General features: G+C 36.1%; 1 protein-coding gene across 4 annotated transcripts; it reads left to right on the top strand.

Moving 5' to 3' along the window:
- LOC115410897 (programmed cell death 1 ligand 1-like) lies at nt 1-26,518 on the top strand. 4 transcript variants are annotated; one of them, XM_030122722.1, is made up of 9 exons: nt 1-88; nt 201-255; nt 2,578-2,782; nt 10,908-11,264; nt 13,737-14,021; nt 16,633-16,959; nt 20,134-20,241; nt 22,986-23,045; nt 23,637-26,518. In XM_030122722.1, the coding sequence occupies exons 3-9, from the start codon at nt 2,713-2,715 to the stop codon at nt 23,732-23,734; spliced, it is 1,305 nt and encodes a 434-aa protein (XP_029978582.1). In that variant the 5' UTR covers nt 1-88; nt 201-255; nt 2,578-2,712; the 3' UTR covers nt 23,735-26,518. The 4 variants fall into 4 exon arrangements, with proteins under 4 accessions (XP_029978582.1, XP_029978583.1, XP_029978581.1 ...); XM_030122723.1 differs by having other exon boundaries at nt 1-255; nt 23,642-26,518; XM_030122721.1 differs by having other exon boundaries at nt 1-255.
- Nucleotides 26,519-26,722: the final 204 nt, after the last annotated feature.

Here is a 26,722-nt window from a genome sequence, read left to right as displayed (position 1 = left end):
TCAGGAGGCATCAGGCTCGGCTCTCCTTCCACTTTTTCTTCCTCTTTTTTTTCTCCCTGAATTTCATCTGAAAAGAAGCCGAGTCATTGTAAGGTTTTGGGGGTTTTTTTGTATTGTGGTTTTCTCAGCTCTGACACACATTTTTCATCAAGCCACTAACTAACGGCTCACTGCTCACTCTGATTTCACCACTGACACAGCTATACATGGTGATGACAGCTGACAGTCCATTTGCATCAGTGTCCAGTTGCTTCTGTAAGTACTAAAACAAAGCTTTTTTCCATATTTTAATGTCTAGAAATTGGGTAGTTAACCTTATTAACACCATTACTACAACTAATACTAATTATACTACCAATAACCTTAAATTTTTGTAGATATTTACAATGAAATTAACAGTAGTAGTGCAAAAATGGCTACAATTTCTTTCATTTTGGACTAGGAAGTGAAAGATTACATTCCAAAGCTGCCCTCAAACCTCTAAAAAAACATGATTTTCATTCATGAATTTCATCTGCTGGTCAGACTTCAACTGGAATGACCTTTGTCATGACATGGGAGTGTAGCTGAACAGTACAGTGGAAGCATTTGTGTAGTATTATCTCTCATACGTTAGTCAATAAAGATTGTTGTGAAGCTTCTGTATCTCAAGAGGAGGGTTTTTTTTTTTTTTTTTACTTCTTTTCACCTATTTAATAAAAAGCACACAGACACATCTGAAAAACAAGGTAAAAAGTCATTATAAACAAGTGTTATTTGTACATAATACACTGCACAGAGGCAGCAAAGTAAGCAGCATTTTTATGATTTATTATATTTTGTTTGTACTTATTATTTCTTGTTGAATGAATATGAAAGCTGGTTACACATGTAATACAGGAGCTAAAATTAGAGTCTTAATAGCTGTAATTAAAGGGTTTGACATAATCTGGCAGAGCACAAAAGGATGAAAAGTTCTTGTTTATGCATTTACACCTCAAATATAAGCTGTTATTGGTGCAAAATAATCAATTTTAGTGTGTTTTAAATAGTTACACCAAAATAGTTAATGACTGGTTGCTTCAGATGCTTGTGTTTTACACTGTATGTTGAGTCATGTTACATGCTCATATAAACGTATTAATGTACAGCGCAGTGGGTGTAATTTTAGCTGGAGAGTGCACCTAAGGTCACCTTCTACTAACGGTGTTGTTATTACTGTTTCAACAGAGTTTGTAAATGTTTTAGACAGAGCAGAGTGAACACTTTGTGTCTCTGCACATTGACCTGTTAATGTATGGGGTGTATTTACATTCTTTTATTCTTTACATGTTAAAAGCTCCAGTTTGGATGTAAAACACACTGACTTCAGCCACAGTTTTAATAACTAGAACTGATCAAGTGTTGCTGTCAGTATAAAATGCTCTTTTAGGCTTGTAAACTCACTTCACCTCGCCTTCTTAAACTCTGAGGAAAAGTTCTGGCATGATTTGGGTTTGGTTCACGTCTTTTACAACAGGGAAACTGCCATCTCTGTTAAAACTTAACTTGTTTTTTTTTTTTATATATATATATATCATACTGGTTTCCTGCACATTTTTGCAACATTTACTTGCAACTTTTTGTCTCCCCTGCAACACAAAACAACTCCAGCATGTGAAAGCACACTCAGACAAGTAAAGGCAGAGGTCTTTAAGCTTTAGTGTGCGCTCACTCAACCGCTGGTGCACTTTTGCTCCGTTACCAAGACAAATTATTTGGCCTAAATCCAAATGTTGCCCTTCTTCTTCAGCCAAAACAATGACACGGGCTGTAAATATGGGCTAATGTGCTACTGTGGCACTCTATAATACCTCAAGAGGGGATTGTCTTCATGTGTAATGCAGGAAGGATGCAACAATAACACAAGAAGACTATGACAATGTCACCAACAGTGTGCTTCCACCACTCCCAGCCGACAAACGTCACCACACTCCAGCAGAATATCATTACCCCAGTCACCGTAAAACTAATATTCTTCCTCTTCTTTGAGTTTCAGACACGCTCTGGTAAACTTCCTTAAGCCACAAAGACCGATTTCATCACTGACAGGATACCTCGCATTTCCTCATGTTCTTTGGCGTAAAGTACCAAGTTCACCTGTGTTTGTTTAGGAGTGTTAAGATAGTGTCGAGATAAGCTGAGAGGCTTTTATTCTGCGTGAACAACAGACGTATCCTCTTCCTTTTCGCTTATCAAATCCACTTATGAGATAAAAGAGTGGACTAAATCAGAGGATAAGAACGAAATGACAGAGGGAAACACTTCACAGAAATGCTGTCTTTAAATCCGGGCGGTCTTGTACATCAAACGTCACATGAATCCAGCTGCAAATCTTACTTCTATTTTGTACTTTATGCTAATGAAAAGGGAGGGTTGACGGTAAACTCCTCACTGCTCAACAGAGGATCAAACCTGTATTCACCTCAGGAGACTGTACACGTTCTGTCATGTCTTAACTGTATATGTTGTGTCCATATCAGGAATGTGTCTCTAATTATAATATTCTCTTCTTTTTTTTCTTCATTCTATGTGTGCTTTTGATGGAAAACCACCCAGAGAGATCCAAGGAAAAACCAGCAGCAAAAAAAGAGAGGAAACCTTGAGCTCAAGTGGAAAAATATGGACTGAAGCCTCGACTGCTGCATCATCGTCTCGTTTTGTGTCTTAAATGGTTGTAGCTGAAAGGAAATCATGTCAGCGATATACACCTGGACCTGTTTTCTGCTCTGGATCGGCCTTGCCACACAGAACAAAACGCCAGGTAAGAAACAAACACCCCTTTGTCTGATGGCCTCAACTGATCCACTGGCGCTGAAACTTTCACAGGGATTAAAAAGCTGAAGCCTGCCATGCCAAAACATGAGACATGAATACAGTTTGTGAGGAAAACACAAGCAATTGTGCATCTAAAAGCGGAAGGTTTTAGACAAAACACTGTCTCCTTTGAGTCAGATCACATATTTTAGCAACATTTTCCTGCAAATGAATGACGTCAGGATGGAAATATTCTCCAACCATGGAAAGAAAGAAGCAGCCAGAGTGCTGAACTTTATGGGAAATTGTGTCTGGTCTTATTTTTATAGCTGTGACCATCATTCCTAACAGTAAAGGTAACATTTATTCACCAGATTCCCTGCTGAGATCCACAGCTTTACCTTATAATTAAAACACTTAATTACAGGCCTGACATGTCTCTCACGTTCACTAATTGAAATAATTCTGATTATTTACTTAATATTACACTACAAACTTGTAACCATCATGTAACCACTTCAATCTTAAGAGACTAAATTGGACTAAATCTACAGGTTCAGGTGGTGTTAATGATGCAATGAAACTGAAAAAAACAGGACTTTCATTCATAACTCTCTTCAGATGCTCATTCCTCACCTTAAATGACCTGTATTTTAACCTCAAAGTGCAACTAAACAGCAAATATGAGGCATTAGTGTAGTAGTCTCAAAATTCAGTCATCATAAGAGTATTGTGAAGCTTCTTTATCTTTAAAGGCAGTTTTTTTATTCATTTAGTCAAATTTTACTCATAAAGTATTTTTGTTAGAGATGTTTACTTTAAAGCATGCGACTAAATACAAGGAGTGAAAGAAAAAGTAATTATTAGGATGTTATTTACACTTAATGCATTGTTTAGAGAGAATCAAGTGCATTTTATTTGGAAGTATTATTATATTCTATATGTGTATATTACTGTACTTGTAAAAATGATAAAATTAGTGCTTTAATAGCCACAATAAAAGGATTTGAGATAATGTGCCAGTGAACAAGAGGTTGAAAGGCAATGTGTGTCTTTATATTTCAAATAAAAGCTGTTCTTAATGTAAAATAGGGTATTTTAAAGTGTTTTAGGCAGCGCAGTGTGAATTTGGCATAATATTTATTGACAAATTGCTACATTTGCATATTTCAGGAGTTATAAAACTTAGATAATCAGTTAAATAGGAAAAGATTAACAGCTTATAACCATATAAACCTTTTGTTTTCTTATGGTTGGATTGAATTTATTCTTCTATGGTGCAAAAGATTAGGTGATGTGACCAATTTTTGAGAATATTAACAAAGCTAGAATCCACCAATTATTCAATCCAATTAAAAACAGCTGGAAAAGTTTGATGACACTTTATCACAAAAGAAAATAAAATCTTCATCAGTTGTATTTATGGGAGATTAGACACTTCTCAGCACGTGGAATCACGCCATCATGTCAGTAAATTCTGATTAAATGCTTTTGGGTGTGAAATCACACATTTTATTGGATCATTTTATCTAGTGTATGGCATCAGAATGATTTCAAACATTCAACATTAAAACATTCAAGAAACAGATATTTTATGACAGGGCTGTTCATTTTGCACTGATCCAAGAGATAATCCCAGTAGGAAAAATTTGCCTGTATTTTATAATTAAGATGATTAAATGCAGTACTTCTTCAATAACACTTCCAAAAGCTTTACCCTTAAAATCAACTTGATCTCAGAGGCAAATTTTGTACTTTTTACTGCACTACATTTGTCTGACAGCATTAGCTACTTCTTTTTTCCTGTATATTTCTGATAAAATGAAGGAAGAGGGGATGAGTTTATATAAATTCTTTGGAAAATGCATCTCCTCATAGCTGATATCTTGCCTGTTTTTGCCAAGCTCATGAAAAGATGAGTTTTTACAGACATATAGGCATATGATTGAATATGACGCATTATTGTGGGGGAAACTACCAACAGTATAGGAACATGTAACATGACTCTCAAGTTACTCAACTTTAGAATCTTGACATTTATTCCAACACTGACTAAAAACACAAAAAAATCAGAGTCAATTGGGGATAAAACTTAAAGATACACCAGTATACGCCTCAGTCTTATTACAATGTTTCTTGTAGTGTCTGTGGTGGGTTTTCAAAGCAGCAGAGTTTAATAGCAAACATGGTATGGAAGACATTAAATCCATACCATACACAGTCATGCCCCAGTAATCTCCAGTTACTCTTTGTCCCAGTTCTTGTGATGCCTTGAACCAGACAGATGTTTCCAGTTTGCATAAATGCCGTGGCTCTAAAAGCCTTTGTTGGCTCTGAGCGCTGCCCTTCAGTAAAAAGCGAGGGTCAGGTTGTAAAGTACAACATATCGCTTCTTTAGTAATAACACAAGAGGTCTTAATGTGTTCACAATCAGTTAAGTAAGTACTTGGTTTGCTTTGAGTGTTTGCCTTGTAAAACAGCGGCGTGTTTGAGGTCATGTTTCACACTTTGCCAGCTCCCTTCAACGGAGTGTTTGCTGACGAAATAGCTCAAGCGCCACAAGTCTTTTATCAAGGGCACGAAATGTCGCATAGCAGTGATATCCCCCACCGTCACAGGGCTGTCAGGCAGGTAAAGACGTCCGTTGCTGCGTCAGGTGTGAGTCAGGATGAGTCATTAGTCTGCAGCTGTCAGTGCTCTGATTTATAAGAAGTATGACAGGAACAATGAAAGAACTACTCAGGCGATAGAGTAACAACTAATCCCTTCTGTCAGTCATCTGCTGTGCTCTGTACCTGCCACACTCATGGGAACACATGTGAGCTCTGCATGCAAAGCCAAACAAACCTGCAAACAAATGATGATTATGTACAATATGACACCCTTTGGGCAAAACAAAAGGCTTGGTTTCTGTTTTGTCTTGACAAGGAGGAAACAGAGGCTGAACACAGTGAGCTATGAGGTGGTTTAGTCAGAAAAAGTTGTGAAGGTGTGTGGAAATCAGACCACAGCTTCACAAACACTAGGAGTCAGATTCTATTGTCTACATGAATAAACTGGTCTGTTCAGATAAAACAAAGAGTTGATTTGGAAATACTGGTTATTGTTTTTAAACCTATGAATGGTTAGCTTAGATGTAACATAGACATAAGTGATTAGATACAAAAACATTTCTAAACGTCTGCAGCTTATGTGATTTTATTCATTTATTCAGCATTAAACTGTTGCCCTCCTTTCATTTTACATGCTGTCATCTGACTGCACTGTTGTGAATGTCCTTTGAAAGTATAGTTTTGCCAACTATCACACGGGAAGAATTTTAACGATAGCAAAGATACGCAGACAGTGGTTCTCAGCTGGTCTCACTTTGGAGGCCACATTCTCCCCTGGGCAATAAGTCATGACCCCTTTTACATAATTCAAACCCAACCAATGTATTTTTTAATAATAGACTGGTATGCATGTTTAGTATGCCATATTATCATCTTTAGACCTCAATACTCAATACTCTTGAGTCTTAAGCTGCAGTACTTAATAATCACCTTTCAGCATAGTGTAAGTGAAATGGGATATGAGAGGATATAAGAATTGTGTGTCTACTTTTTGCCTGTGTTTTCTGGCTGTAGAAAATCTACCTTTTGATGCAGATTTACGCTAATCACAACAGGTAAGGTCAGGTTACGATGGGTTTGTTCCACACAAAAAAGACAATAAAAAAGGGAAAAACAGAAAAAACAGGGGAGCATGGGTTCAGTTACAGGCAGTTAATCCAGTCCAATAGTTTAACACCTTACTTGCAGTTGGTAAGGGAGTTGAATACAATTCAATACAGCTGTAAATACCGATTCAGTCAGATGCAGCCATGTCTCAGAAGCTTGGTAAAGGGCACTGCTTTTCCATAACAGCATCTTTATATAGTGTTTAGTGTTTTGATTGCGACAGAAAGGAGAGAATTGCAGAATGGAGAATTCTTGCATTATTAACTCCAGATTTTAGCACCTGCTGCTTGTGGAAGTGTTTTAATTCTAGACGATGTTTCAGTTTCATTCCCTCTTGTGTGAACTTTACAGGTTTCAGTCCCTTTTTATCGTCAAGCTTTGCAAATTCATTTTTAAGATATTCTGCTTCCTTCAATTAAAATCATAAAATTAGCTTGTCAGTTTTCAATCAAAGGTCATTATGACAACAGTGAATGCAAGCCTCTTCCATGGCTTTTGAAATTCATCAGGGGGATAAGCACTGAAGTCAGTTTTTTGTTGACCACACACTCCACAACACACTCTAGTTTGATTAAAAAAAACTGCTAACAAACTAACTTGTACTCAAGATAATAAAATATCACATTCTGGAACTTAAAGGGCTCTGTAGTGTAAAGTATTTACAAGTATTACAGTATTAATGTCAAATTCAATATGATTATATTTGCAATAGCTCATTTTGATGATGTTAACAAAATGTGACTTAAAAATATGACTACAAATATGTAGCTGAAGTACAAGCAAGGGACATTTATGGCTTCATAACTATGTAATTGGTTATAACAAGACGATCTGGGGTACGACCTTTGGACAATAGAATATAAGTATCGTAAAAGGCTCAAAAAGACACACAGAAAAACACCATAGACGGGTTCAAATCTGCAGTTGAAGCATTTTGCTGAGAAAAAGTGAGATTCTTATTAATAAATCAGTTTCAGGCTTCAAACAGTGTCAAGTCTTACCTTTTGCTTTTTTTTTTGTTGCTTTAAGGACAGGTTAACTCTTCACTCCAAATCAGCTCCACATTCACAGCGCTCACATTTTCAACTCTGTATGAAAAAATACAAAACACGATGAACAAACAATACTGACTAAATCACGCATAATGTTTAACGTCAGCCACCAAGTGCTGCTATTTGATTATTCGATTAATGATTCAACGTCATACTGTGTTTCCCTTACGTCTGCGTTATGTAAAACACTAACAGCCGATGTCAGGTGAGAAGAAGCATGACAAAAGTCAAGTAAACGTTGTAGAACTCAAACAAAAGCTCAACATTTGTAGAACGCAATGTAAAACTATGGTGGAAGGGAAGGGCGAGTCAAGGACAAAACCCTTAAATTCTGGAGCACATCCATGAAAAGAGGTGGAGCATGGACATTTTAACCTCAGAGAACTCCAGGTTAACTACCAACTCTGAATGATTACAGTCGGTTGTTTAAACAAAACAATAATCAGAGAAAACTAACCAGTGGCAGTGACTAACAAAGAGGAGGAAACCATGGGTCATAATCGTGTTTGTGGTTTAACAATACAGCACAATGAGAAGCAGAGTGGACTGCTGGCCTTAGCGGAGATCTATGTCCATTTATCATCCTTGTCATGTTCAGTGAAAGAAAGTGCTTCTTTATAGATTAAGTTTAACAATCTTTTTTCCTAAACTCTTCATGCTATTAACCCCCAAAGACCTAAACAGCCACAAGTGACCTAAAGCATTTTCTGATCTAAATGTCCCTTTTTCCTCAGTTTTGTCTGTTTTCATAAAATAACCTTTAAATTTACTCTGAGTTTTTATGAACCTTTATATTGTCAGTAAGTTAGATGCAGGAAAATACCAGATTTTTACTGAAAAAGCAAAATACAGAGTAATATTGTAATAAATCACAGAGAAATTGTTAAACGAATAGAAAAATTCATTTGGAAGTCACCACTAAAATAGTTCTCAGTTGATATTTTTATTTAAGTAAAGGATTTCATCACTTCTTCCATCACTGCTGAATAGTAATGAAAGTTAAATGTCAATAAGCAACATCAACAACCAGAAACATCTGTTCTTTCAATATGAATAAACTAAATGTACTGTTGAGTGTGGCCACAAGCTAAGACAAGTTATTTTATTAATCATCTGTTCATCATGTTCCTGGACCTTCATACAGTCATCTTTATTTGGAATTTGTCCTGCTTAAACTGCCTAATAATGACGTCTGGTTTCCTGTTTTGTGTAATTCATTTGGTCAAAGTCATTGCACATTCACATCTACTGAGGTGAATACGCCACCGACACACCACATGTGTTGAAATAACAGGAACTTGATAATGAGGAAAGAAGAATTCCCCTTTAACCAGCTGTGAAAACACATTTTTTCTGCTGTTTGATCAAATTTAGGGATTACACAGATGTGAAGTAATGAATATCTACAATAAACATACTGTCTGGGGTTCTGTAAGGCAGGTGGATTTGTTTAAGGTTGTTTTTAAAATACGAAAAAACATAACTTTTAATGGCTTAACGTTTATCCATTTTTATAAATTTATATAAAATGTTCCATTTTATAGAAAACAATACATAATGTTTTTATCCCACTCCCAAATATCTACTGGCCAGATTCATTAAAATGAGATTTTACAGTTTGATATAATGCAAATTATGCCCGTTTTTCCCCCTTTAATTACTTTGACCTGATGAGATCAGTGTCATTGAAACTCCAAGTAACAAAAAACCAGGACGTTCAAATCCAAAACAACTGCAGTACTGTTGTCCACACAGAGAGCCAGAGTAATCTGAACCACCTGGAGGAAACATCTCCACGGTATCTGGAAAGTGATGCTGATATTTAATAGTCAGCAGTTCCTTGTGCTCAGAAAGCAAAAAAAAAAAAAAAAAAAAAAACAGTTAGTTTGATCCTTCACAGTGTTCTTACTGAAAGATGGTGTTCAGCATCAAATACTGTCTGTTCACAAATTATTTATTCAAAAGAAAGAAACTGTGCTGGATCAAAACACTTCCTGAAACAAGTGGTAATATTGTCAGCTTTAGTTGAGTTGGAGGACATTCTTTTCTCCAAATTCAAGTACAAGATAAACACCGCTACAGTCACGAATCAAAATGAACACAACTTCAAGTTCATTACAGTTTTTAGAGCAGCGACTCATATTGGCTTTGTTGACTGTGGCTGATGTTTATCTCTGTGTGATATTAAAGGTCAGTTAGAACTAAATAAGAATACCTGAAAGACTTAAACCATCAATTATTTTTTAACCCTTTAGGCGCCAGAGTTTTATTTTATTTTTTATTTATTTACATTTTTTAAATATTCAATTTTGATATCAAGATTTCAAAAAGCTGTCTGTTTCATTCAGTTATCTTGCTTGTCATCATACTGCAGTTTTGGCTCTTAAAGGGTTAATATTGAAGATTTCTTTTTTCCTTGGTCCAAAAGATAAACAAAAAAAATAAAAACAAAAACACAACAAACATTTTGCTATAATGTGAAGATTATATCTTAACTTAAAATAAATATGAAACTATATATTGAAAATAATTAACATTAACTTTCTTCCAAAGCGCAAATCAATCAGTCATTGCCTGCAACAACTGAACTAAAAACAATATGATGAATTTTCTGCAATTAAGTCTAGACTTAGACTTTTTTGTCACTTACATGATTTTTGTCTTGATGCGGCTTTTGTCATTTTGTCATCGTGTCTTATGTTTTACATATTTTTTGTCTTTTATAATGCTTTAAGTGTTTTTGTTATCTGCTGTCTTCTATAATTTTTCATGTTGAACCTTTTACGTTTTGATCTTGTTTCATGTTTTCCATCATTTCATTTTCTTTTTAGATTTTTTTTAAGTGGCTTTAATATTTTCACATTTTTAAAATTTTATTTAGTTTTATCTTTCATGTCATTTTTCTCTGTCTACATCTTTTGTCTTTATTTTGTTTGTTTTGTCTTTCACATTATTTTTGTCTCTTTACATCTCTTATGTTGTTTTCAAATTATTACATCTTTTATTTCATTCCCCTGTTGTTACATCTTTTATGGCATTGTTATTTTGTCTCATCTTTTATGTGATTTTAACTTGTTACAGTTAGTTTGTCATGTGTGAAAGTCACTGATGGATACACCAACAGACCAAAATCATAATCAATCAATTTTTTTTTTAAATAAAATAATTATTAGTTATTAACAAGCCTAGTTTGAAAGTACACTCATTTTATTCAAATCTATGCAGGGAGTAAAAAGGTGGTAGAAAAATTAAGATTAATGTACAGATACTCTACATGTCAACCTAAATACAGTCAATCGTATTGTTTATACCTCCTTACTCCCCATCTAAAGCCTGTGTTTTGTTTTATTATTTTGTTCAGATGTCCATGTGACGTGCATCATATCGGAGGAGTGTATCCTCCCCTGCAGCTTCAAACCGGGATCAAAGGAGGTCATCCAGTGGTTCAGACAGGATGAGATGGTCTACACCTTCCAACATGGAGGGGGCAAGGAGAAAGAGGAGGAGGAGGGGGATGACAGCGAAGACAACAGCAGCGAGGAGCAACCCGAGGCCAAACAGCTCCTCGGTCGTGCCTCCATTTTCCCACACCTGGTATCCCGCGGCAACGCCACCCTCATCCTCAGGGACAGTGGTCCTAAAGACCGGGGCAAGTACAGGTGCCATGTTCGCACGGCAGAGGGAGAGTACAACATGAACGTCATCGTGAAGATGGAGGGTGAGTTCAAATGTGAATAAAGCATCAACAGGGTTCATGCTGATGGGATTTCTGCAAAAATACCAGTGTTTTTTTTTTACTTTTACTGCAGCTTTTTTACTTCTACTCCACTACATCTTTCAGGCAAATAATGTACTTTTACTTGACTGCATTTGTCAAACTGCTTCACTTACATTTTAGACAACTGACAAAATTTGTAAATATAATAAGTTTTGAAAACACAGCAACGACTTTTTGCTTTGTGACATCCTGCCAAAAAAACAGGATGTAGCATGCTTACATTTCAGGTGTTTATGAGTTATTAATAGCTTCTTAGCTCTAAACATTTCACATGGTTTCTTCTCAATTAATGATCAAATCACTCGATATGTCACCACAAATCAGCACACTTTTAAAGAGATCACAGGAAAAGTCAAAAAACTAAACTGATTTTTGCTTCAGGACTGTGTTTTCTCATATTTCCTGTGTTTTCCATATTTTTCGTCAGATTTATCAGTCATCCCAGTTTATAAAACTGTATAAAGACATTAAAAGTAGCTCCACCTTCAGCAGAAACAGCAGCTACATGATGCCTCAACACTGATGATTCACTATTAATAATATAATGATGTCACATATACTAAGATTTCACTCATTTCAATGAAAATACTGTAAATACATTTGGCTGCTATTCTTCTGTACGTCTTCCATTACTCACTTTCACATGAATATGCATTCTAATGCTATGGGTAATACGCTGACTGAGTATGATGTAGTAAAATTGTTTAACATGCATCACTTTTAATTTTGAAAAGTTCTTAAACATCGTCACACGGCTGAGACAGAGGTTAATCAGTCACATTACCACAGAAAAACAGAGCGACAACTCTTAGGGGAACAACGTCTGAAAGGGTTAGCTAATACAATCCAATCAGATATTTTCTTACTGTTGTGAAATTTTGAAAACATAAAAATAAATACTCATAAATTATGAGACATTACTATTCTGTCATGGGAGTCTGGTGGCTTTATGGAGCATGTTGTGGCTTCATCTGGCTATTGGAAAATGACCGAAAACTCACTTACCATTAATTTTTTACAGTAAATTTAATGATGCCCTGCGATGAACTGGCGACTTGTCCAGGGTGAATCCCGCCTTCGCCCCATGTAGCTGGGATAGGCTCCAAGCGACCCCCGTGACCCTAGTGAGGATAAAGCGGGTTCAGAAAATGAATGAATGAATGAAATTTAATGATATAGAGAAGAGGTTCAGTATGATTTAAAACTGAAAATGTCTGAAAATAGCTGAACATTTCTTTTAAAAAATTGCACCAGTTTATTAAGGAGATGTTCACTTTTACCACTGATGATTGACTGATTACTTTCAGTTTGATGTTTTATAATTCAGATATACTTATTTACAATGCCTGTAAAAAGTTTGAAAACACTTTTGTGTCTGAGAGATACATGCATTTTGTTTCTATTGTATATAACATCCATCCAGAGAATTTCCTCCAGTTATTGGAACTGACTCGTCCTCAGCTTACAGCAGAGCTCAGTGACATGTGATGTACCCACGTCAACATCCACTGTGGTTAGGCGGCTTGGAGATGCAGGGCTGACAGGCAGAATTTCCTAAAAGAAACCACTACTGAAGGCTACAAATGAAGCAAAACGACTAAAGTGGGCGAAAACACGCAAGGACCAAATGGTGGAAGAAAATTCTATGGATAGATGAGTCCATATTTGAAACATTTGGCTCTGACAGAAAAAATTACTATCATTGTTTCTCATGCTTCAGTGCATCAGTCAGGGTCTACAGAGTATTTAACATGTTCTCCAAACCTTTAGTGAACAGTAACTTGTGAGGTGTTATCGTCTAAGGTGACAGTTGGATGAAAATGAGGATTTTTTTTTGTACCATTATCTGTACATTTATATACTGTTAGGTCAATATAAACGAATATGAATGTGTCTCTCATAAATTATAAAAGGTGTTTATGACAGGCACTATAGGTATCTATTACTTGAATAATTATATATATATTACATATTATATATTATGACTTAGAAGTGCTGTTGTCACTGATGCCCTAATCAAGCCAAAGACAGACACCGGTGTTGACATTGGATCATTAACCACCTATGTGCTCTTTCTGCACCAAAAAAAATCTACTGTTGGTCGACCTCTGGTGTGCAGTAGCTCTTTAAATCCACTTGAACAAACTATGCAACCGTCCCTCACGTTCCCCTAGTCCCTAGAGATGCAGAAAACCTGTGACTGAGGGTAAAAAAGAGTAAAAGTCCCAAAACCACTATTGACAGATTCCTTTAACCCAGAGTATTGATTCTTGCCTGTTAGCAGAGCTCTTGTTATCTGCACTAGAATGATAGCACTGTCTGCCGGGCTATAGTGAGCGCTGACATTCAGAGTCTGTCATCAGGGGCTGCAGGGAAACATTCAGCCTGCTGTGAGTGTTTTTATGTGTTCAGCCCCCATCAGAGGCCTGATTCTGCAGCTGTCCAGGCTCAGCGGCTATGAGGAGATGAAGTGCATCGTCCGTAATGTCTACCCGCCTCCTCGCATCACCTGGGCGACGGAGCCACCAACCTTCGAGGACCTGCGTCCGGTTACTCGCAAACAGGCCGACAAACATGGGCTGTACACGGTGGACAGCCGGCTGAGGATGCTGAACGGGCAGCCGGACCTCATCTACATCTGTAAAGCCACGTCTTCATACGGGGGTCCAGCCTGGACCGCTTCACTCCGGGAAAGAGGTTCAGAAAGTTTAATTTTACTGACTTTTTGTGTTAACTCTTTATGTAATTGACATTTAGAGGTTACATTTGTGCACATATTGAATTATCATAATAAGTTTTCATAACTCTTTTTAAAGCATCTTCTCTGTCAAGCTGCTATAATTAATAGAAAATGGTATTGAACACTGAATTTCTGAGTGGTTTTTACACATATCCACAGCAGACAAATCCTCTCTAGTAAAGTGTCTAAAATTAAGTTATTGAGTCAATGAAAAAACTCCACTAATCAAAATACATGCATGTTAGGTACAACTTTTAATTATTTAGATGTGCTACACTGAAGCAAAATTATTACAGAAGCACTTAAGGACCTGTGCATGAATAGTGTGAAGTTTCTTTAAAATTTAGTAAATCTGTCTTAATAGAAATGATTGAGTTGTTGTCATGAATTGTGCCTAATCATGAAAGTAATGACAGATGGCAAAATAAAATAACATAAACCTTTTGCATTTTAAACAATGGCCATTCAGAGATTCATGAGTTTATGAGGTGTACTTGAAAGCACCATGAAGTTCCTTTCCCTAAACGCAGACTATTTTGGCACAAACCTTTTCCTTCGAGTGCAACCAATGCCTTTGGGATTTAATATGTAAATGGAAAATCTACCCATATTTGCAGTTTGGTGGCGTTAATTTATGATGTAAAAACTGAAAGTCTAATCTATGTTATAAAAGGTAAGTGGACTCAGTTTGTGTCTCAGGCATCACACAAAATCCGGAAAGTGTAGTTTGGCATTCTTATGTATTTTTGGTCAAGGAAGAGACTCGCGAAAACAGCAAGTTGATAGGACTAATATTTTGGGAGGTAATAGTAATTTTGGGAAACAATGGCCTTCCAATAGCCAATTACATTGCTATTCCCAGAATTATAAAATCATCATTGAAGTGGGTTACCTAGCAACAGAAAGACACCAGGGCCATGTTGCCATGGTGTCAGATTTCACATGCAGAAACAGACATGCCAGCTGAGAGGTTATTCAATGAAAATGCCACTGGAATTTACCAAGAAAGTAAAGAAAGTAAAAGAATGAACTGTATGTGAGGATCAGAGACCTGATGTTGCCCACGGGTCAACTCGCTAGTATATGTTGAATATAAAATACAGTTGTAACTTAAAACAAAGCAGATACCCTCACAAAGCAGCTACCTTAACAATCCCAGCCCTTTTAACACACTTTTAGACCTTGAAAATTAAAAACTAAACACGTTATTAGACTTCTTAATAATCTGCAGGGACCTGAACCTGAATTCTTAGCATTTAAACTCATATCTAATGTTTAATAAATTAATTGAATATTACTTTCTAATTATTGAAGTTGTAAAATGCACATTTAAACAGAAAACTGTGTTTTCAGGTCAAGTTAAATTCAATAGTAAATAGTCATCTATTATTGCTATTATGGTCTGGAAAAGATTACAAAAAAACTGAAGACAAGGACAAAAAGGATAATGATGTGATTTAAAACAGCTCATGTGAACAGGTGATTGAAAAACAGCATCCAGGTTTATTATTAGTAAACTCAACCTGTGACCCGTGGGCCAAATCAGGCTCATGATAGGCTTACAGCTGACCCACCATTTTCTAATTCACAATGAGAATAAACTGATTCACTCTGGGGTTTATTTCTTTTAATATCCCTCAAATGTAATATCCATTGACCGCAGTAAAAGATCTGCTACATAGTCTGAAGATAAGAGGAGACTGAATTAAAAGACTGCATTAAAAGTCTGAATGTTCTTCAGTGAATAAAGCTTGTCTCTAACTGATAAAACCTCAAGAGCTCAGGATTATTTTGGCAAACCTTTGAACCACTATACGCAGTTACATCCACAAACGCCAGTTAAAACCTTTAACTGAAGCCTCATGTGTCCAGAAGCGACTTCTCTGGCCTTGGAGGCATCTGCGACGGACCATCACACAGTGGAAACGTGTTGTGGTCTATCATGATTACAATTAGCTGCTCACATCCGTGTTTCAAACCACATCATTATTTAGTTTTTACCTCATTACTCATCCTAAACCCATGTGTATGTGCATTTACAAATCAAATGAAATTGATAAACACACAAGACATTAAATATCTGGTCTTCATCATGTCTCCGAATCACTGATTTCTGTTTTCATGTGTATTTTCCATGATGTCCCCAGTATTACTGATTTGAGGTTGTGGTTTCTTTGTGGTAGAGCTACAATTATCAACTTATTTATCTATTATATGAAGTGTAAATTAGCTAATAGAAACAAATGGGGCTCATCAAACTGGGGAGATGTTTTTGGAATTTCGAATATTTTCTGATACCAGAGAAAAACAATCTGCAGATGAATCAGAGATGAAAATGATGATTTGTAGGAGACACACTTTTCATACTTTTAACATGATTAACATTTGACGTTACCATTTAACATGATGCACTTAGAAAATATTACTGTAAATTAAACAATGCAACTGTTTATATAAATTTTCTAGAATGAGCTTCACCTCCATCAGACATGTTTGTTGAAGTGAAATCCCTTTTATTACCAATGAATGATGCTTCTCAGTGGGTTAAAATGTATCTCTCTCTGGTAGAAATCAGAGGACATGAAGGGAAGGACCTGACGATTCCCTGTTCTGCCCCGTCATACCTGAACAACCCCGCCCTCCACTGGAGCTTCATCAACAGTGAAGACCCCAGTCACATCCTCACCTATGACCTCCAGACAGGGCGCAGCATCTCGTCCTCGCCTTGGGACAGACATGTGGAGCTGGACGGCTTCAGGGTCCCGTTCGGAGATGGCTCACTACGGCTCATGGACCCCAACCACGAGGACCACACGGGGAGTTACGAATGTGTGTTCTCGTCACCGTACAGCAAACACACCGAGCGAACTGATGTCACCATCGACACTTCTACAGGTGAGGACACAAACACAGTCATAAATCACTAAAAAGAGGTTTGTGGGAAAAATTAGTCAACTATGAGACAAGATAAAGGAACAATCAGTTGCAACTCAGCCCTTCAGGTTTACTTTATAAGGATGTAAAATGAGGTAATTTTGAAATAAAACAACAAAAGGAATTTTTTAACAGGATTTAGACTGTTGCTCAGGTACAGCAACAGACAGACCGTGGTAATTAAGTTTTACTTCTGACTGCGCACATTGTTCTGAAGCCGTGATTCATCTCATGGTTGTCTGTTTAGTCAGTGTCATCTTTTGCTCTACCATATTAGAGCTAAAGTTATTTTTCTCCTCATGATACAGAAGTTCAGTGTAGTGACAGTACTATAGTGAGAATCTGACACTGTAAAAAACACTTGCATAGCAGGCTTGATTGCAAACCTCTGCCGTTAATGTTTCTCCTCATCTTATCTCATTGAGTTTGGTTCATTTGTCCACTGCTGCTGCGATTCTCCTGGTTTCAGTGGCTGTTGGTTCTAGGTTTGGGTCAGTTGTGTGTTTTGCGTACAGGTGTGTATGTTGTAAAATGGAGTTTGTGTGGTTTGGTTCATTGTCATCATTGTGTATAACAATAACTTCATTCAACAATTAATTTATATCTTTGGTAACATGGTTAAGTGAGTCTCCGTTCACCACAATATTTTTGGTTTATTGTACAACTATTGATGATGCAGCACAGTGTGTATCATTATGGGAAACACTAGGTAACAGAATGTAGTTTGTAATGTTTATTTCAGGAAGTTTCTAGAGCTGCTTTGTGTAATCAAACTGTATTTTCATCAATACCAGCTCTACTTACGATGCTGTCTCTGCAGATGGATTTGGGTTTTGTTTTGTCATGTTATAGATGGAGGTGGCTCACACAAACACTGCTACAGGAAGATGCAGCTGTTGATTGTTTGATTGTTTAAAACTTCAAGACCAAATATTCAAGGGCTACACATTAGCTGCACATCCTAATACTAACTTTAAAAATGATGCCTGTTTATTATTCTCTAATTTATGACTAGTTTCTCCACTGAAGATGCATCCATTTCCTCATCAGCTGCTCTGCTTCTCTAACTTACTGCTGGATCTCAAACAAAATAGTTTAATAATAACATTTTCATGGGATAAATAGACTGAAATTCATCTTGTAATTTAATATACTCACCTGTTTTACTGTTTCCTGCTGCCAACCTGACTGTTAACCTAGTCGACAGGTAAGTAAAACCAGGACCATCTTGCACTACACAACATTAACTAACATGGTTAACTAATACCAGTTAACACTATTTTCTACAGTGTGAGGGTTTGTGATGCTAGCTAGCAGGTTTCATTTTAAAAGGGTTATATGTAGTATTGATATTCCAAACTCTAAACAGTAGGGGGGTGTCACGTGTCAAAATATACTCACAGCTGCTAAAACCATCAACAAATCAACAATATGGATTGATAGACTACAACATTCAATGAATAAAGTCACTTTTTACACACATCTGTATTATGGTATCAAGTTTTCTTCTCCATAAAACTAAAAAAGTCTTTCAAAATAACACAGTCTTATCTGCTGCATCAGCTGATATGTTATAGCTCTGTTTTTAGAAAACAGCCACAGTAAAACCACAAATCACCTCTGTTTTCTGTACGGTTTGTGTTGTCAGTAGCTGCACTAAAGATCTGTTTGGAATCACTCAAACAGTCAGAAGTGTCACAGTTTAATCTGAACTGTGGATCAACAAATGCCGAATTAGCAAAGATAATAACATCACATTATAACTTTATACCTTCGTAAGCTTCATAATCATTGCCATTTCAGCATCAACTTCAATTCTTTTCATTTAGAACTCTGTACAGTGGTGAAAACAACAATAGTGCTTCTAGCTTTTATCATTGTTGTCACCTATTTTTTTTACTTTGATAGTTATTTCCTATTGGTTCTCATCCTCAACTAGGCCTTGGTATTAGATTTTAATGCCATGGTAGACCATTAGAATGATTCACAGCTCCCTCTAGTGGTCACATATTCACATTAGCCTGCAGCTGTGAATAAATTCAGCTCGTCTCTGCAACATATTACACATAAGTCTGTCATAACATCAGAACTCTTAATTTTAATCACTCAAGTGATACATTTAGGTGGTTTGACAATATATTAAAGATGAAATACTACATATAACATCTGTAAAACAATGGCTTCTTGTTAAATTTTTACCTGCTCTGGGTGGTGAAAACACTCCTTCGGTCTCTTACCTTTTTTTGGCGGTGGTTTCATGACTGAGTACAGAATGTTTTGATGTGGACAAAGTTAGATGTGCTGCTGAGTACAGCCCACACAGGTGAAAGTGCTATAGTAGTTTTTAAACCTTTAGCCCTCTTGGCATATGTAGAAACTTCACTATCTGGAAGACAAGACAATACAGACATAGATACAGATTAACTTCATTTATTCTCAGGAGGAAATTCAGTACAAATCAGTTCCTCAAATACTGTTAGGCACAACTCTGTCAGGACACTTCCCTATTGTCTATATGACACAAAATCCACTTTATGGTAAGAGAAAAAGCTTTTTGTGTGTGTGAAATCATATTATCTGTTATCTGGAGGCTCAGGAGGTAGAACAGGTTATCCACAAACCAGACTGTTGGTGGTTCAATCCCTGCCCTGTGTCCACATATTGAAGTGTCTTTGAGCAAAACACTGAGCCCCATTTTGGTCCAAGTGACTGTTTCACTGGTGTGTGGTTGTGAGAGTGTTTGTGTGCTAATGGGAAATGTGCAAAGTGCAGTGAGTACCATCAAGATAGAAAAGTGCTAAATGTAAAGTTCATTTAGCATCTGTCTTGATATAGCAAAAGGCATTTTCTCAAAAACATTAGATAAAACAAGTTTCAGCATAACAGAAAATAACCAATCCATTATTATGAGAAAGCAACCTTTGTTATGTCAAGACAATGAAATAATGAACTTGCTATTATTTCATAATAATAGCGTTTTTTTATCGCAGCAGGTGAAGAAGTCCTTTATCATTCTGTACTGTTCTACTGGCTGCTTTTATTCATGTACATTTGAAAACATACATCAAGAGTTTTAAACCTAAACTAAAAACAGGCTGTTTTAGTATTGACAGTGTTTTTGTCACCTGTTCACAGCGAAGCGGAGTGCATCAGAGGAGACGTCCTACTGGTGGATCGTCGGTCTGGTGCTTGCAGTGCTGGTCCTCGCGCTGGCAGGCATGTTGGCCTATTTAAAGGCAAAAGGTAAAAAATTACAGTAAACACACATACAGGTTAGAGATCAGTTCTACATTAGTGATAGGAAACTAAATAAAATAAACACGTGTACAAAAAATAAAATAAAAAAATAACGCAAAAGTATGCAGTCACATATTGTAATGTAAGCAGTCTATTTTTTTTTTATCTTAAATAATTGTCATTGTCATTTAAACACATAATATAGAGACATCATCACAAGAAACACATCTATATTAATGTTTTTCAGTTTTTTAGAGGATGGGACAATGGTTAAGAAAGTAAAAAAAAGTGTGTTGGGCTGTTTCTAAAATTGCATTTTTGTTTTGTTTTGTTTTGTTTTGTTTTTGTAACAGTTTGGCAGAAAAATATAAACAACCAAGAAGGTGTAACAAAAATTTTAAACATAAAAGTGTCCATTATTTTATGAAAATATAGAGCAACTGAAATCACAGAACATAATACACACAATCGCATTTCTTTAAAACTTACATAAAATCTCAAATGTTCTGTATAATGTGCAGCAGCACTTAACTATTTCCAAATTGTGAAAGCGACATCTGGGTCACAGCATCTCCAAACTTCAGGTCTAAACCTGGTCTGCAGTTGGTATCTTCCAAAAGTCAACTAACAAAGACAACTCAATCCTAGTTTCTTGACCAACACAATTTGTGTCTAGTCAGAGTTACTCACATGCTTAGACTGTGCATTTTTCCTTCTTGCAACACGTGAAATTCAAGCACTAAATGTTTACTTGCTCCATAATAAATCCCAGCCACTGGCAGACCATTGGAACCAGGTTATCAACCAGTTCACCTGTCAGTTATATTGATGTTACAGCTGATAAGTGAAATATACTATGAAAACAACTTGAAAAGAGTCATTTTGCTGAGTGAGAGTACTTTAGATACTTTAAATTACCTTCTCTTGAAAATTCTTAAGTACTTTTACTGATTTATCATTTTAAATTAAAGATAAAGACAGTTTTTTCATCTCTCTTCTAATTCACGTAGAAATACTTTTTAAATTTCACTGGCATGTTCATTTCAGAAGCTGTGATCAGACTTTTAAAGGTTAATTTGCTTTGTTAGCTAAATCCAGTCTGCATTTTACCCATCCTAAATCAAATTACCTAGCATTAGCATTGTACATGGTTTAAGTGTCAGTAAAAATGTATGATGATTTCATGATTTTGGGTCGTGATGAGACAATAACTTTGTTCCAACTATATGAATGTGAAATAGGAGGCCAAATGAATAGAAAACTAAAAACATTAAAATATCCGTAAATTAGACTCACCTCATGTCAGACAGGTGTGCTCTGAATTAGCATGTGGATGCTAACACCACAAGATACAAAGACGTTTTAATTAGCTTAGCTTTCGTTTAGCTAGTTTACACAACTTCACACAGAAAAGCACTAAACTTATATATTGTGCACCGAAAAGCGTCATTAACAATATAAATGGAAAACTATCAACAAAACGAAGTCATTACTTACAGTTTTGTCTATAAACTGTGAGAATCAAAACTCATACTCTATACCAGGGGTGTCAAACATGCGGCCCTGGGGCCAAAACCAAAGCCAAAGGGTCCAATCCGGCCCGCAGGATGAATTAGTGAAACATAAAAATCACACTGAAGATATCAACAATCAAGGATGTTAAAATAATTTTAGGTCAAGTGGGTCAGAACAGTAAAATACTATCATAATAAACTATAAATAATGAAAACTGCAAATTTTTCTCTTTGTTTTAGAGGGGGAAAAAAAGTAAAATTACACAAAAATGTTACCATTTACAGACTAGCCTTTTACAAAAAAATGTGAAAAACCTGAACAAATATGAATAACCTGAAATGTCTTAAGAGAATTAAGAGTAATTGTACCAATATTCTGTCTGTTATTAAACGTTTTGTGTATTTGTAGATCCACTGTGATCTGTAAGTTGTAATGAACATGTGAAAATGAGAAGCTGAGACCAAATAATGGCATAAATTGTTAAAATTGTACTAAAAAAAAAAAAAAAAAAAAAAATTTGGTCATGGTTGTTCATGTTTTTCCACATTTTTTAAGGATACTTTGTAGGTGTAAAAATTTTGATAGTATAGAGTAATTTTACTTTTTTCACTCTAAAACGTAGAAATTAGACATACAAATTTTGGAATTGATATTATTTATGTATTATTGTGTTATTATTTTAATCATCCGGCCCACTTCAGGTCATATAGGGCTGTATGTGGCCCCTGAACTAACATGAGTTTGACACCCCTGCTCTATACTGTGTAAATGATGCAATTCACTTCATTACCATAAGATGTCACTGTTGTGTCTCACAAAACACTATCTATGGAGCTTTAAGCCTCTTACATGGATTTATTAAGATTAAAACAGAAAAAAAAAACATATGATATGTACTTTGTTGCCATACACTTTATGTTCTTGTTTCTTATTTCTTGCAATGTAATTTGATAATATAGGTTACTGCTCCATACCTAAATGGAAACCAAAAAAACTATGTCACACCTGTCATAATATAATAACACCAGTTAAACCAATTACACTAAATGGAACCTGGTTAATGGTCCTGATGGATTATGACATGTAGGTAGTGTACACAAACAAGCCAGAATTTTGAGTTTGATATAGATTTTTTATTTATTTATTTTTATTTTACTTTTTATGGACAGAAACAACTCCCTGCCAATTTCTGTTTTGTTCTTCACATACTTCACATCTCATTCATCTGTTTTTAGGAAGTACCTCAAAGCCAAGAAGCGATCCAGAGGAGGCAACAGAGCTACACCCCGTCAAAGGTGGGTCATGAAATAAAACACATTAAAATGCACAAAACTGACAGTAGATAAAGGCAAAGCTACACTTAAAACACCACACAATAGCTACAAGAAAAAGTGAACTATCTGCAGCCTCCAAAATCACTGTGAAATGATTAAAATGCGAAGGTTCTTCTCAGAAATCAGAAACAAATTAAATCTAATGGGTTTAAAAGTTACAATATTGTGACAGAGGCTGCAGCCATTTGCTTATTCACACATCAGTTCATTATTTTCAGTATGAAACATGAGAAAATTGTGAATACTTGCTTATTAGAAGTGTATGTTTGATTGAATGCAAGGATCACCTTGAGGCCAAAGGTCAAGATTCAACAAAATGAGCAATATTTTCCTTCTGAATTAACAAAATGCCTCTAAAATTGTTGGTTTAAATGGATGTTTTTAGGACCTTTAAACTTACTTTCCAGTTTAAACCATCAAGAAGTTATAGTCAGAGTCTGGACAAACATGGATTGGAACTGATACTTGACGATCGACTTGAATTCTAGTGACAGTGTGTGAATCATTATAACCTGATTTTCTACTCAGACCCTATTTTTCATGTTTTCTCAGAGCAGACAGTGGACAATAAATTGAATGCCAGCAGCCCTTTGAGTGTCGGCAGCACCAACGGACAATCAGGCCTCCAGACCGGCTCTCCATTAACCTGAGAACAAACACAAACACAACCTGGAAGCACCAAACTAACAAAATACTAACCAAAGAAAAAAGCATGCACACAGCTAAACACTGAACAGGAACTAAGAGCATCACAGAAACAGGATGAGACTTTTCTTTTTTTAATATGATATGATTTATCATATTTGGTTTGCTTTGGATTTTAGAAAAACACTGCTTTTTGAAGTGCACCTATAATGTTCATACAGCCTTAATGAAGGGTTTGTGATGGAGCAGCTTACATTTAGCTCCAATGGTTCTTTCAAGGAAACGATTCGTCATGAAGAACCTGAAAATCTCTCGCTGAATCTTGAAGCCATTTTGAAGACAGATACACCCTTAAAGGAACCAAGGACCTAAATAAACCAGGGTGGTATTTTAGTTCAGTCCCTAAAGAGGCTCAAGAAGCAGCAGTTTCCAAGGTTTGCTGTAATGAGTGTCACGTGATGTTTAAAATCACAAAATGCAGATGCTCCACCAGCCACACGAAGGGTGCCAGTGGACATTTCTTAAAATGCCTACTGATGTGAAGACAAACTTTTTTGTTTTTGTGCTGTTTTTATTTGTCAGATGATAAATTAAAAAGGGCCATTAGAAAAACTCCAGGGGCCCAAGCATTCTTCATCTAAGCAGTTGTGTTAAAGAAAAAAATGCCTTTAAATGAAATGTTGCACTTGTTTTATAAACAAAAACTCTTACTTGACACAATATCCAATGAATGACATGAGTCAGATTCAATTGGGTTTTGGTTTTGACTTGCTCGTGTATGTGTGTGGTATCAGCTGAAGTCATAAACTAGTCATGCAGCAGATGAACCTTACCTGTGCTGACTGGAAAAATATGGTGATTCAGTAAGTTTATCAGGTGACAGAAAGTACAAAGGGACAACCAGAAGTGAAACTGCTCTAGTTGTACCTTTATAAATAAAGGTTAAATGTATGAATTCATAAAAACATGGTCTTAAAATTATTATGTACTCCACAAGAGAATTTTTTTTTTTATCTCTCTCCATAGGATGCGAGGAAAAAAAATGACAGTGGGTTTTTTTTTTGTTCTTGACACATCATCCAGGCAAAACATTTTTGTCACGTGGTGTCAGACAACTATTGTGTGATTGGTCATAAATTTGAAGTGGGTGTGGTCAATGCATAAAAGCAGAGGACTGCCCTGGATTTCTGCACCTGAGTTTTTCATGAAGTATGGAATGTTCTTACTAGAACTAATATTATTCTTAATTCTTGCCACTTGAAAAAACAAACAAATTTCTCTGTTCTTGTGGAATATTTACTGGCCTTGTGTTTAACAATGCAAGGGTTTGATTGGTTACAGCAAATCAAGACGTAAAAAATGAGAAGAGTCGGAGCAATTCATGAACCCTTTTCCACCAACATGAATCTGGTGCTGCTTCAGGTCTGGTGCATGTGCTGGTTCGTAGTTGTTGACCTTCAACAAACCACCAGAAAGGCACTGTCATGCTGTACAGGTCAATGGTCGATGGCAATGTTTGAATGAAGCTAATGTAGCTTTTGTTACAAAGCTGGCTAATATACATAATAATTTTGGAAATGCTATTGTTTTTGTGTCATAGTAGTTTTATGATTATTTCACATTTTTTCAGTGTAAAGATTGACATTTATCAAGGTAAAGCTAATTAAATGTTTGCTCCAGCATTTTGGTGATGTTTGGTCCCATTAGCTGCTAGCTAGCACCTAAAAGTTTATGTCTGCAATTATTAACTGCACCAGGAACAACATTATATCAGCAAGTCCTTTATAAGTGTATGTTTCAATGCAAAAAGGCCATTTGTCTCCTCCATGGAGCCCTGCTTTTTTCTATTTCATGTCGGTCTTGAAACTGTGGTTTTCTTCATTTCATTAGAGACACAAGATGCTACTACTGCTTCTTATGGTGTGTATGATTAGTGATGCAGGATGATGTCAGCTATTGCTTTCTGAACTGTCATTTTAAAGCTAGAAGTCCGTGATTTAGCAGAACGTGTTTACTTTTTGGAGCCAGAGGTGACCATATTTGGACAACAGAGGCAAAACTATGAAAGCCCAAAGGGTCAGAGCTCAGCTAATGCTAAACACTAGCTTAAAACAGTAAAAATTGAAGACTTTTATTCATCCTGAGATCTGATTAATGGAGGAATATGTTAAAACTGAACACCAGATCACAGGTTCTAAATAAAACAGATGTGACCAAAATGACTCCTAGAAGAAATGTGGTCTCATATTTTTGAAGGGAAGTTTAGTGTAAATCTGTGGGAGCCACGCCTTTTCAGAGCCTCCTACAGTGGCCATCAGCTGTATTACAACTATAATATACATCCAGACTGGTTTCATTTTTGAGCTGAAGTCATTGACCCTTAGTCTGCTTTCTTTATCTTAATAATATTAAAAATTTTTTACTTGTTTTTTTTGGTCCCTGTAACACGGTGGTGCAGCGCTACATACTTAAGTTTATGACTGTGCCATGGCAATAAAGTAATTTCAGTGCCGTTTTCTTGGATTTACATAATCATATTTTACAATCTGTAGTCTTGTGAGCTCAGCTGATGTGGGTAAAATCATAGTTTGATTCAAGACAAGCAACTAATATGTGTTGTCTTTTGGTATTTGGACAAACATGATTTTCTGCTGTGATTAGTTTCATGTTTCTGTCCCACACCTTTCTATCCAAAGCAGATGGAGAGGATGAATTCATATTTTGTATTATTTTTTTGTGTGAAAGGAAACCAAACAAACTTAAAAAAAAAAAAAAAAAAAAAAAAAAATGTCTGAAGTTAAAGTGGCAGAGATGCTGTGTGAGTTTGGTGGTGTTTTTAACCTAGTCCTTTCTCAGAAGCGTCAGTTAATTGGCGCTCTGCTTTTGGGCATTTGTGCAGCCTGAATTTTGATTATTCCTAACATCACGTCTCTGCTACCTAAAAATACACACTTAATGAAAAGGAAACTTGAGGAAATTGAGAAACATATGGA

Source organism: Sphaeramia orbicularis, chromosome 20, assembly GCF_902148855.1.
Source record: "Sphaeramia orbicularis chromosome 20, fSphaOr1.1, whole genome shotgun sequence".
Classification (NCBI taxonomy): domain Eukaryota; kingdom Metazoa; phylum Chordata; class Actinopteri; order Kurtiformes; family Apogonidae; genus Sphaeramia; species Sphaeramia orbicularis.
Note: the sequence above shows the minus strand (reverse complement) of the source record. Positions and strands in the feature narration are given on the sequence as shown.

Excerpts from the sequence above, each read along its gene's own strand:
- LOC115410897 (XM_030122722.1), top strand. The coding sequence starts at position 2,713 with ATGTCAGCGATATACACCTGGACCTGTTTTCTGCTCTGGATCGGCCTT. Across the intron at positions 20,242-22,985 it reads GGCCTATTTAAAGGCAAAAG|GAAGTACCTCAAAGCCAAGA; the intron begins GTAAAAAATTAC and ends ATCTGTTTTTAG. Across the intron at positions 23,046-23,636 it reads AGAGCTACACCCCGTCAAAG|AGCAGACAGTGGACAATAAA; the intron begins GTGGGTCATGAA and ends ATGTTTTCTCAG.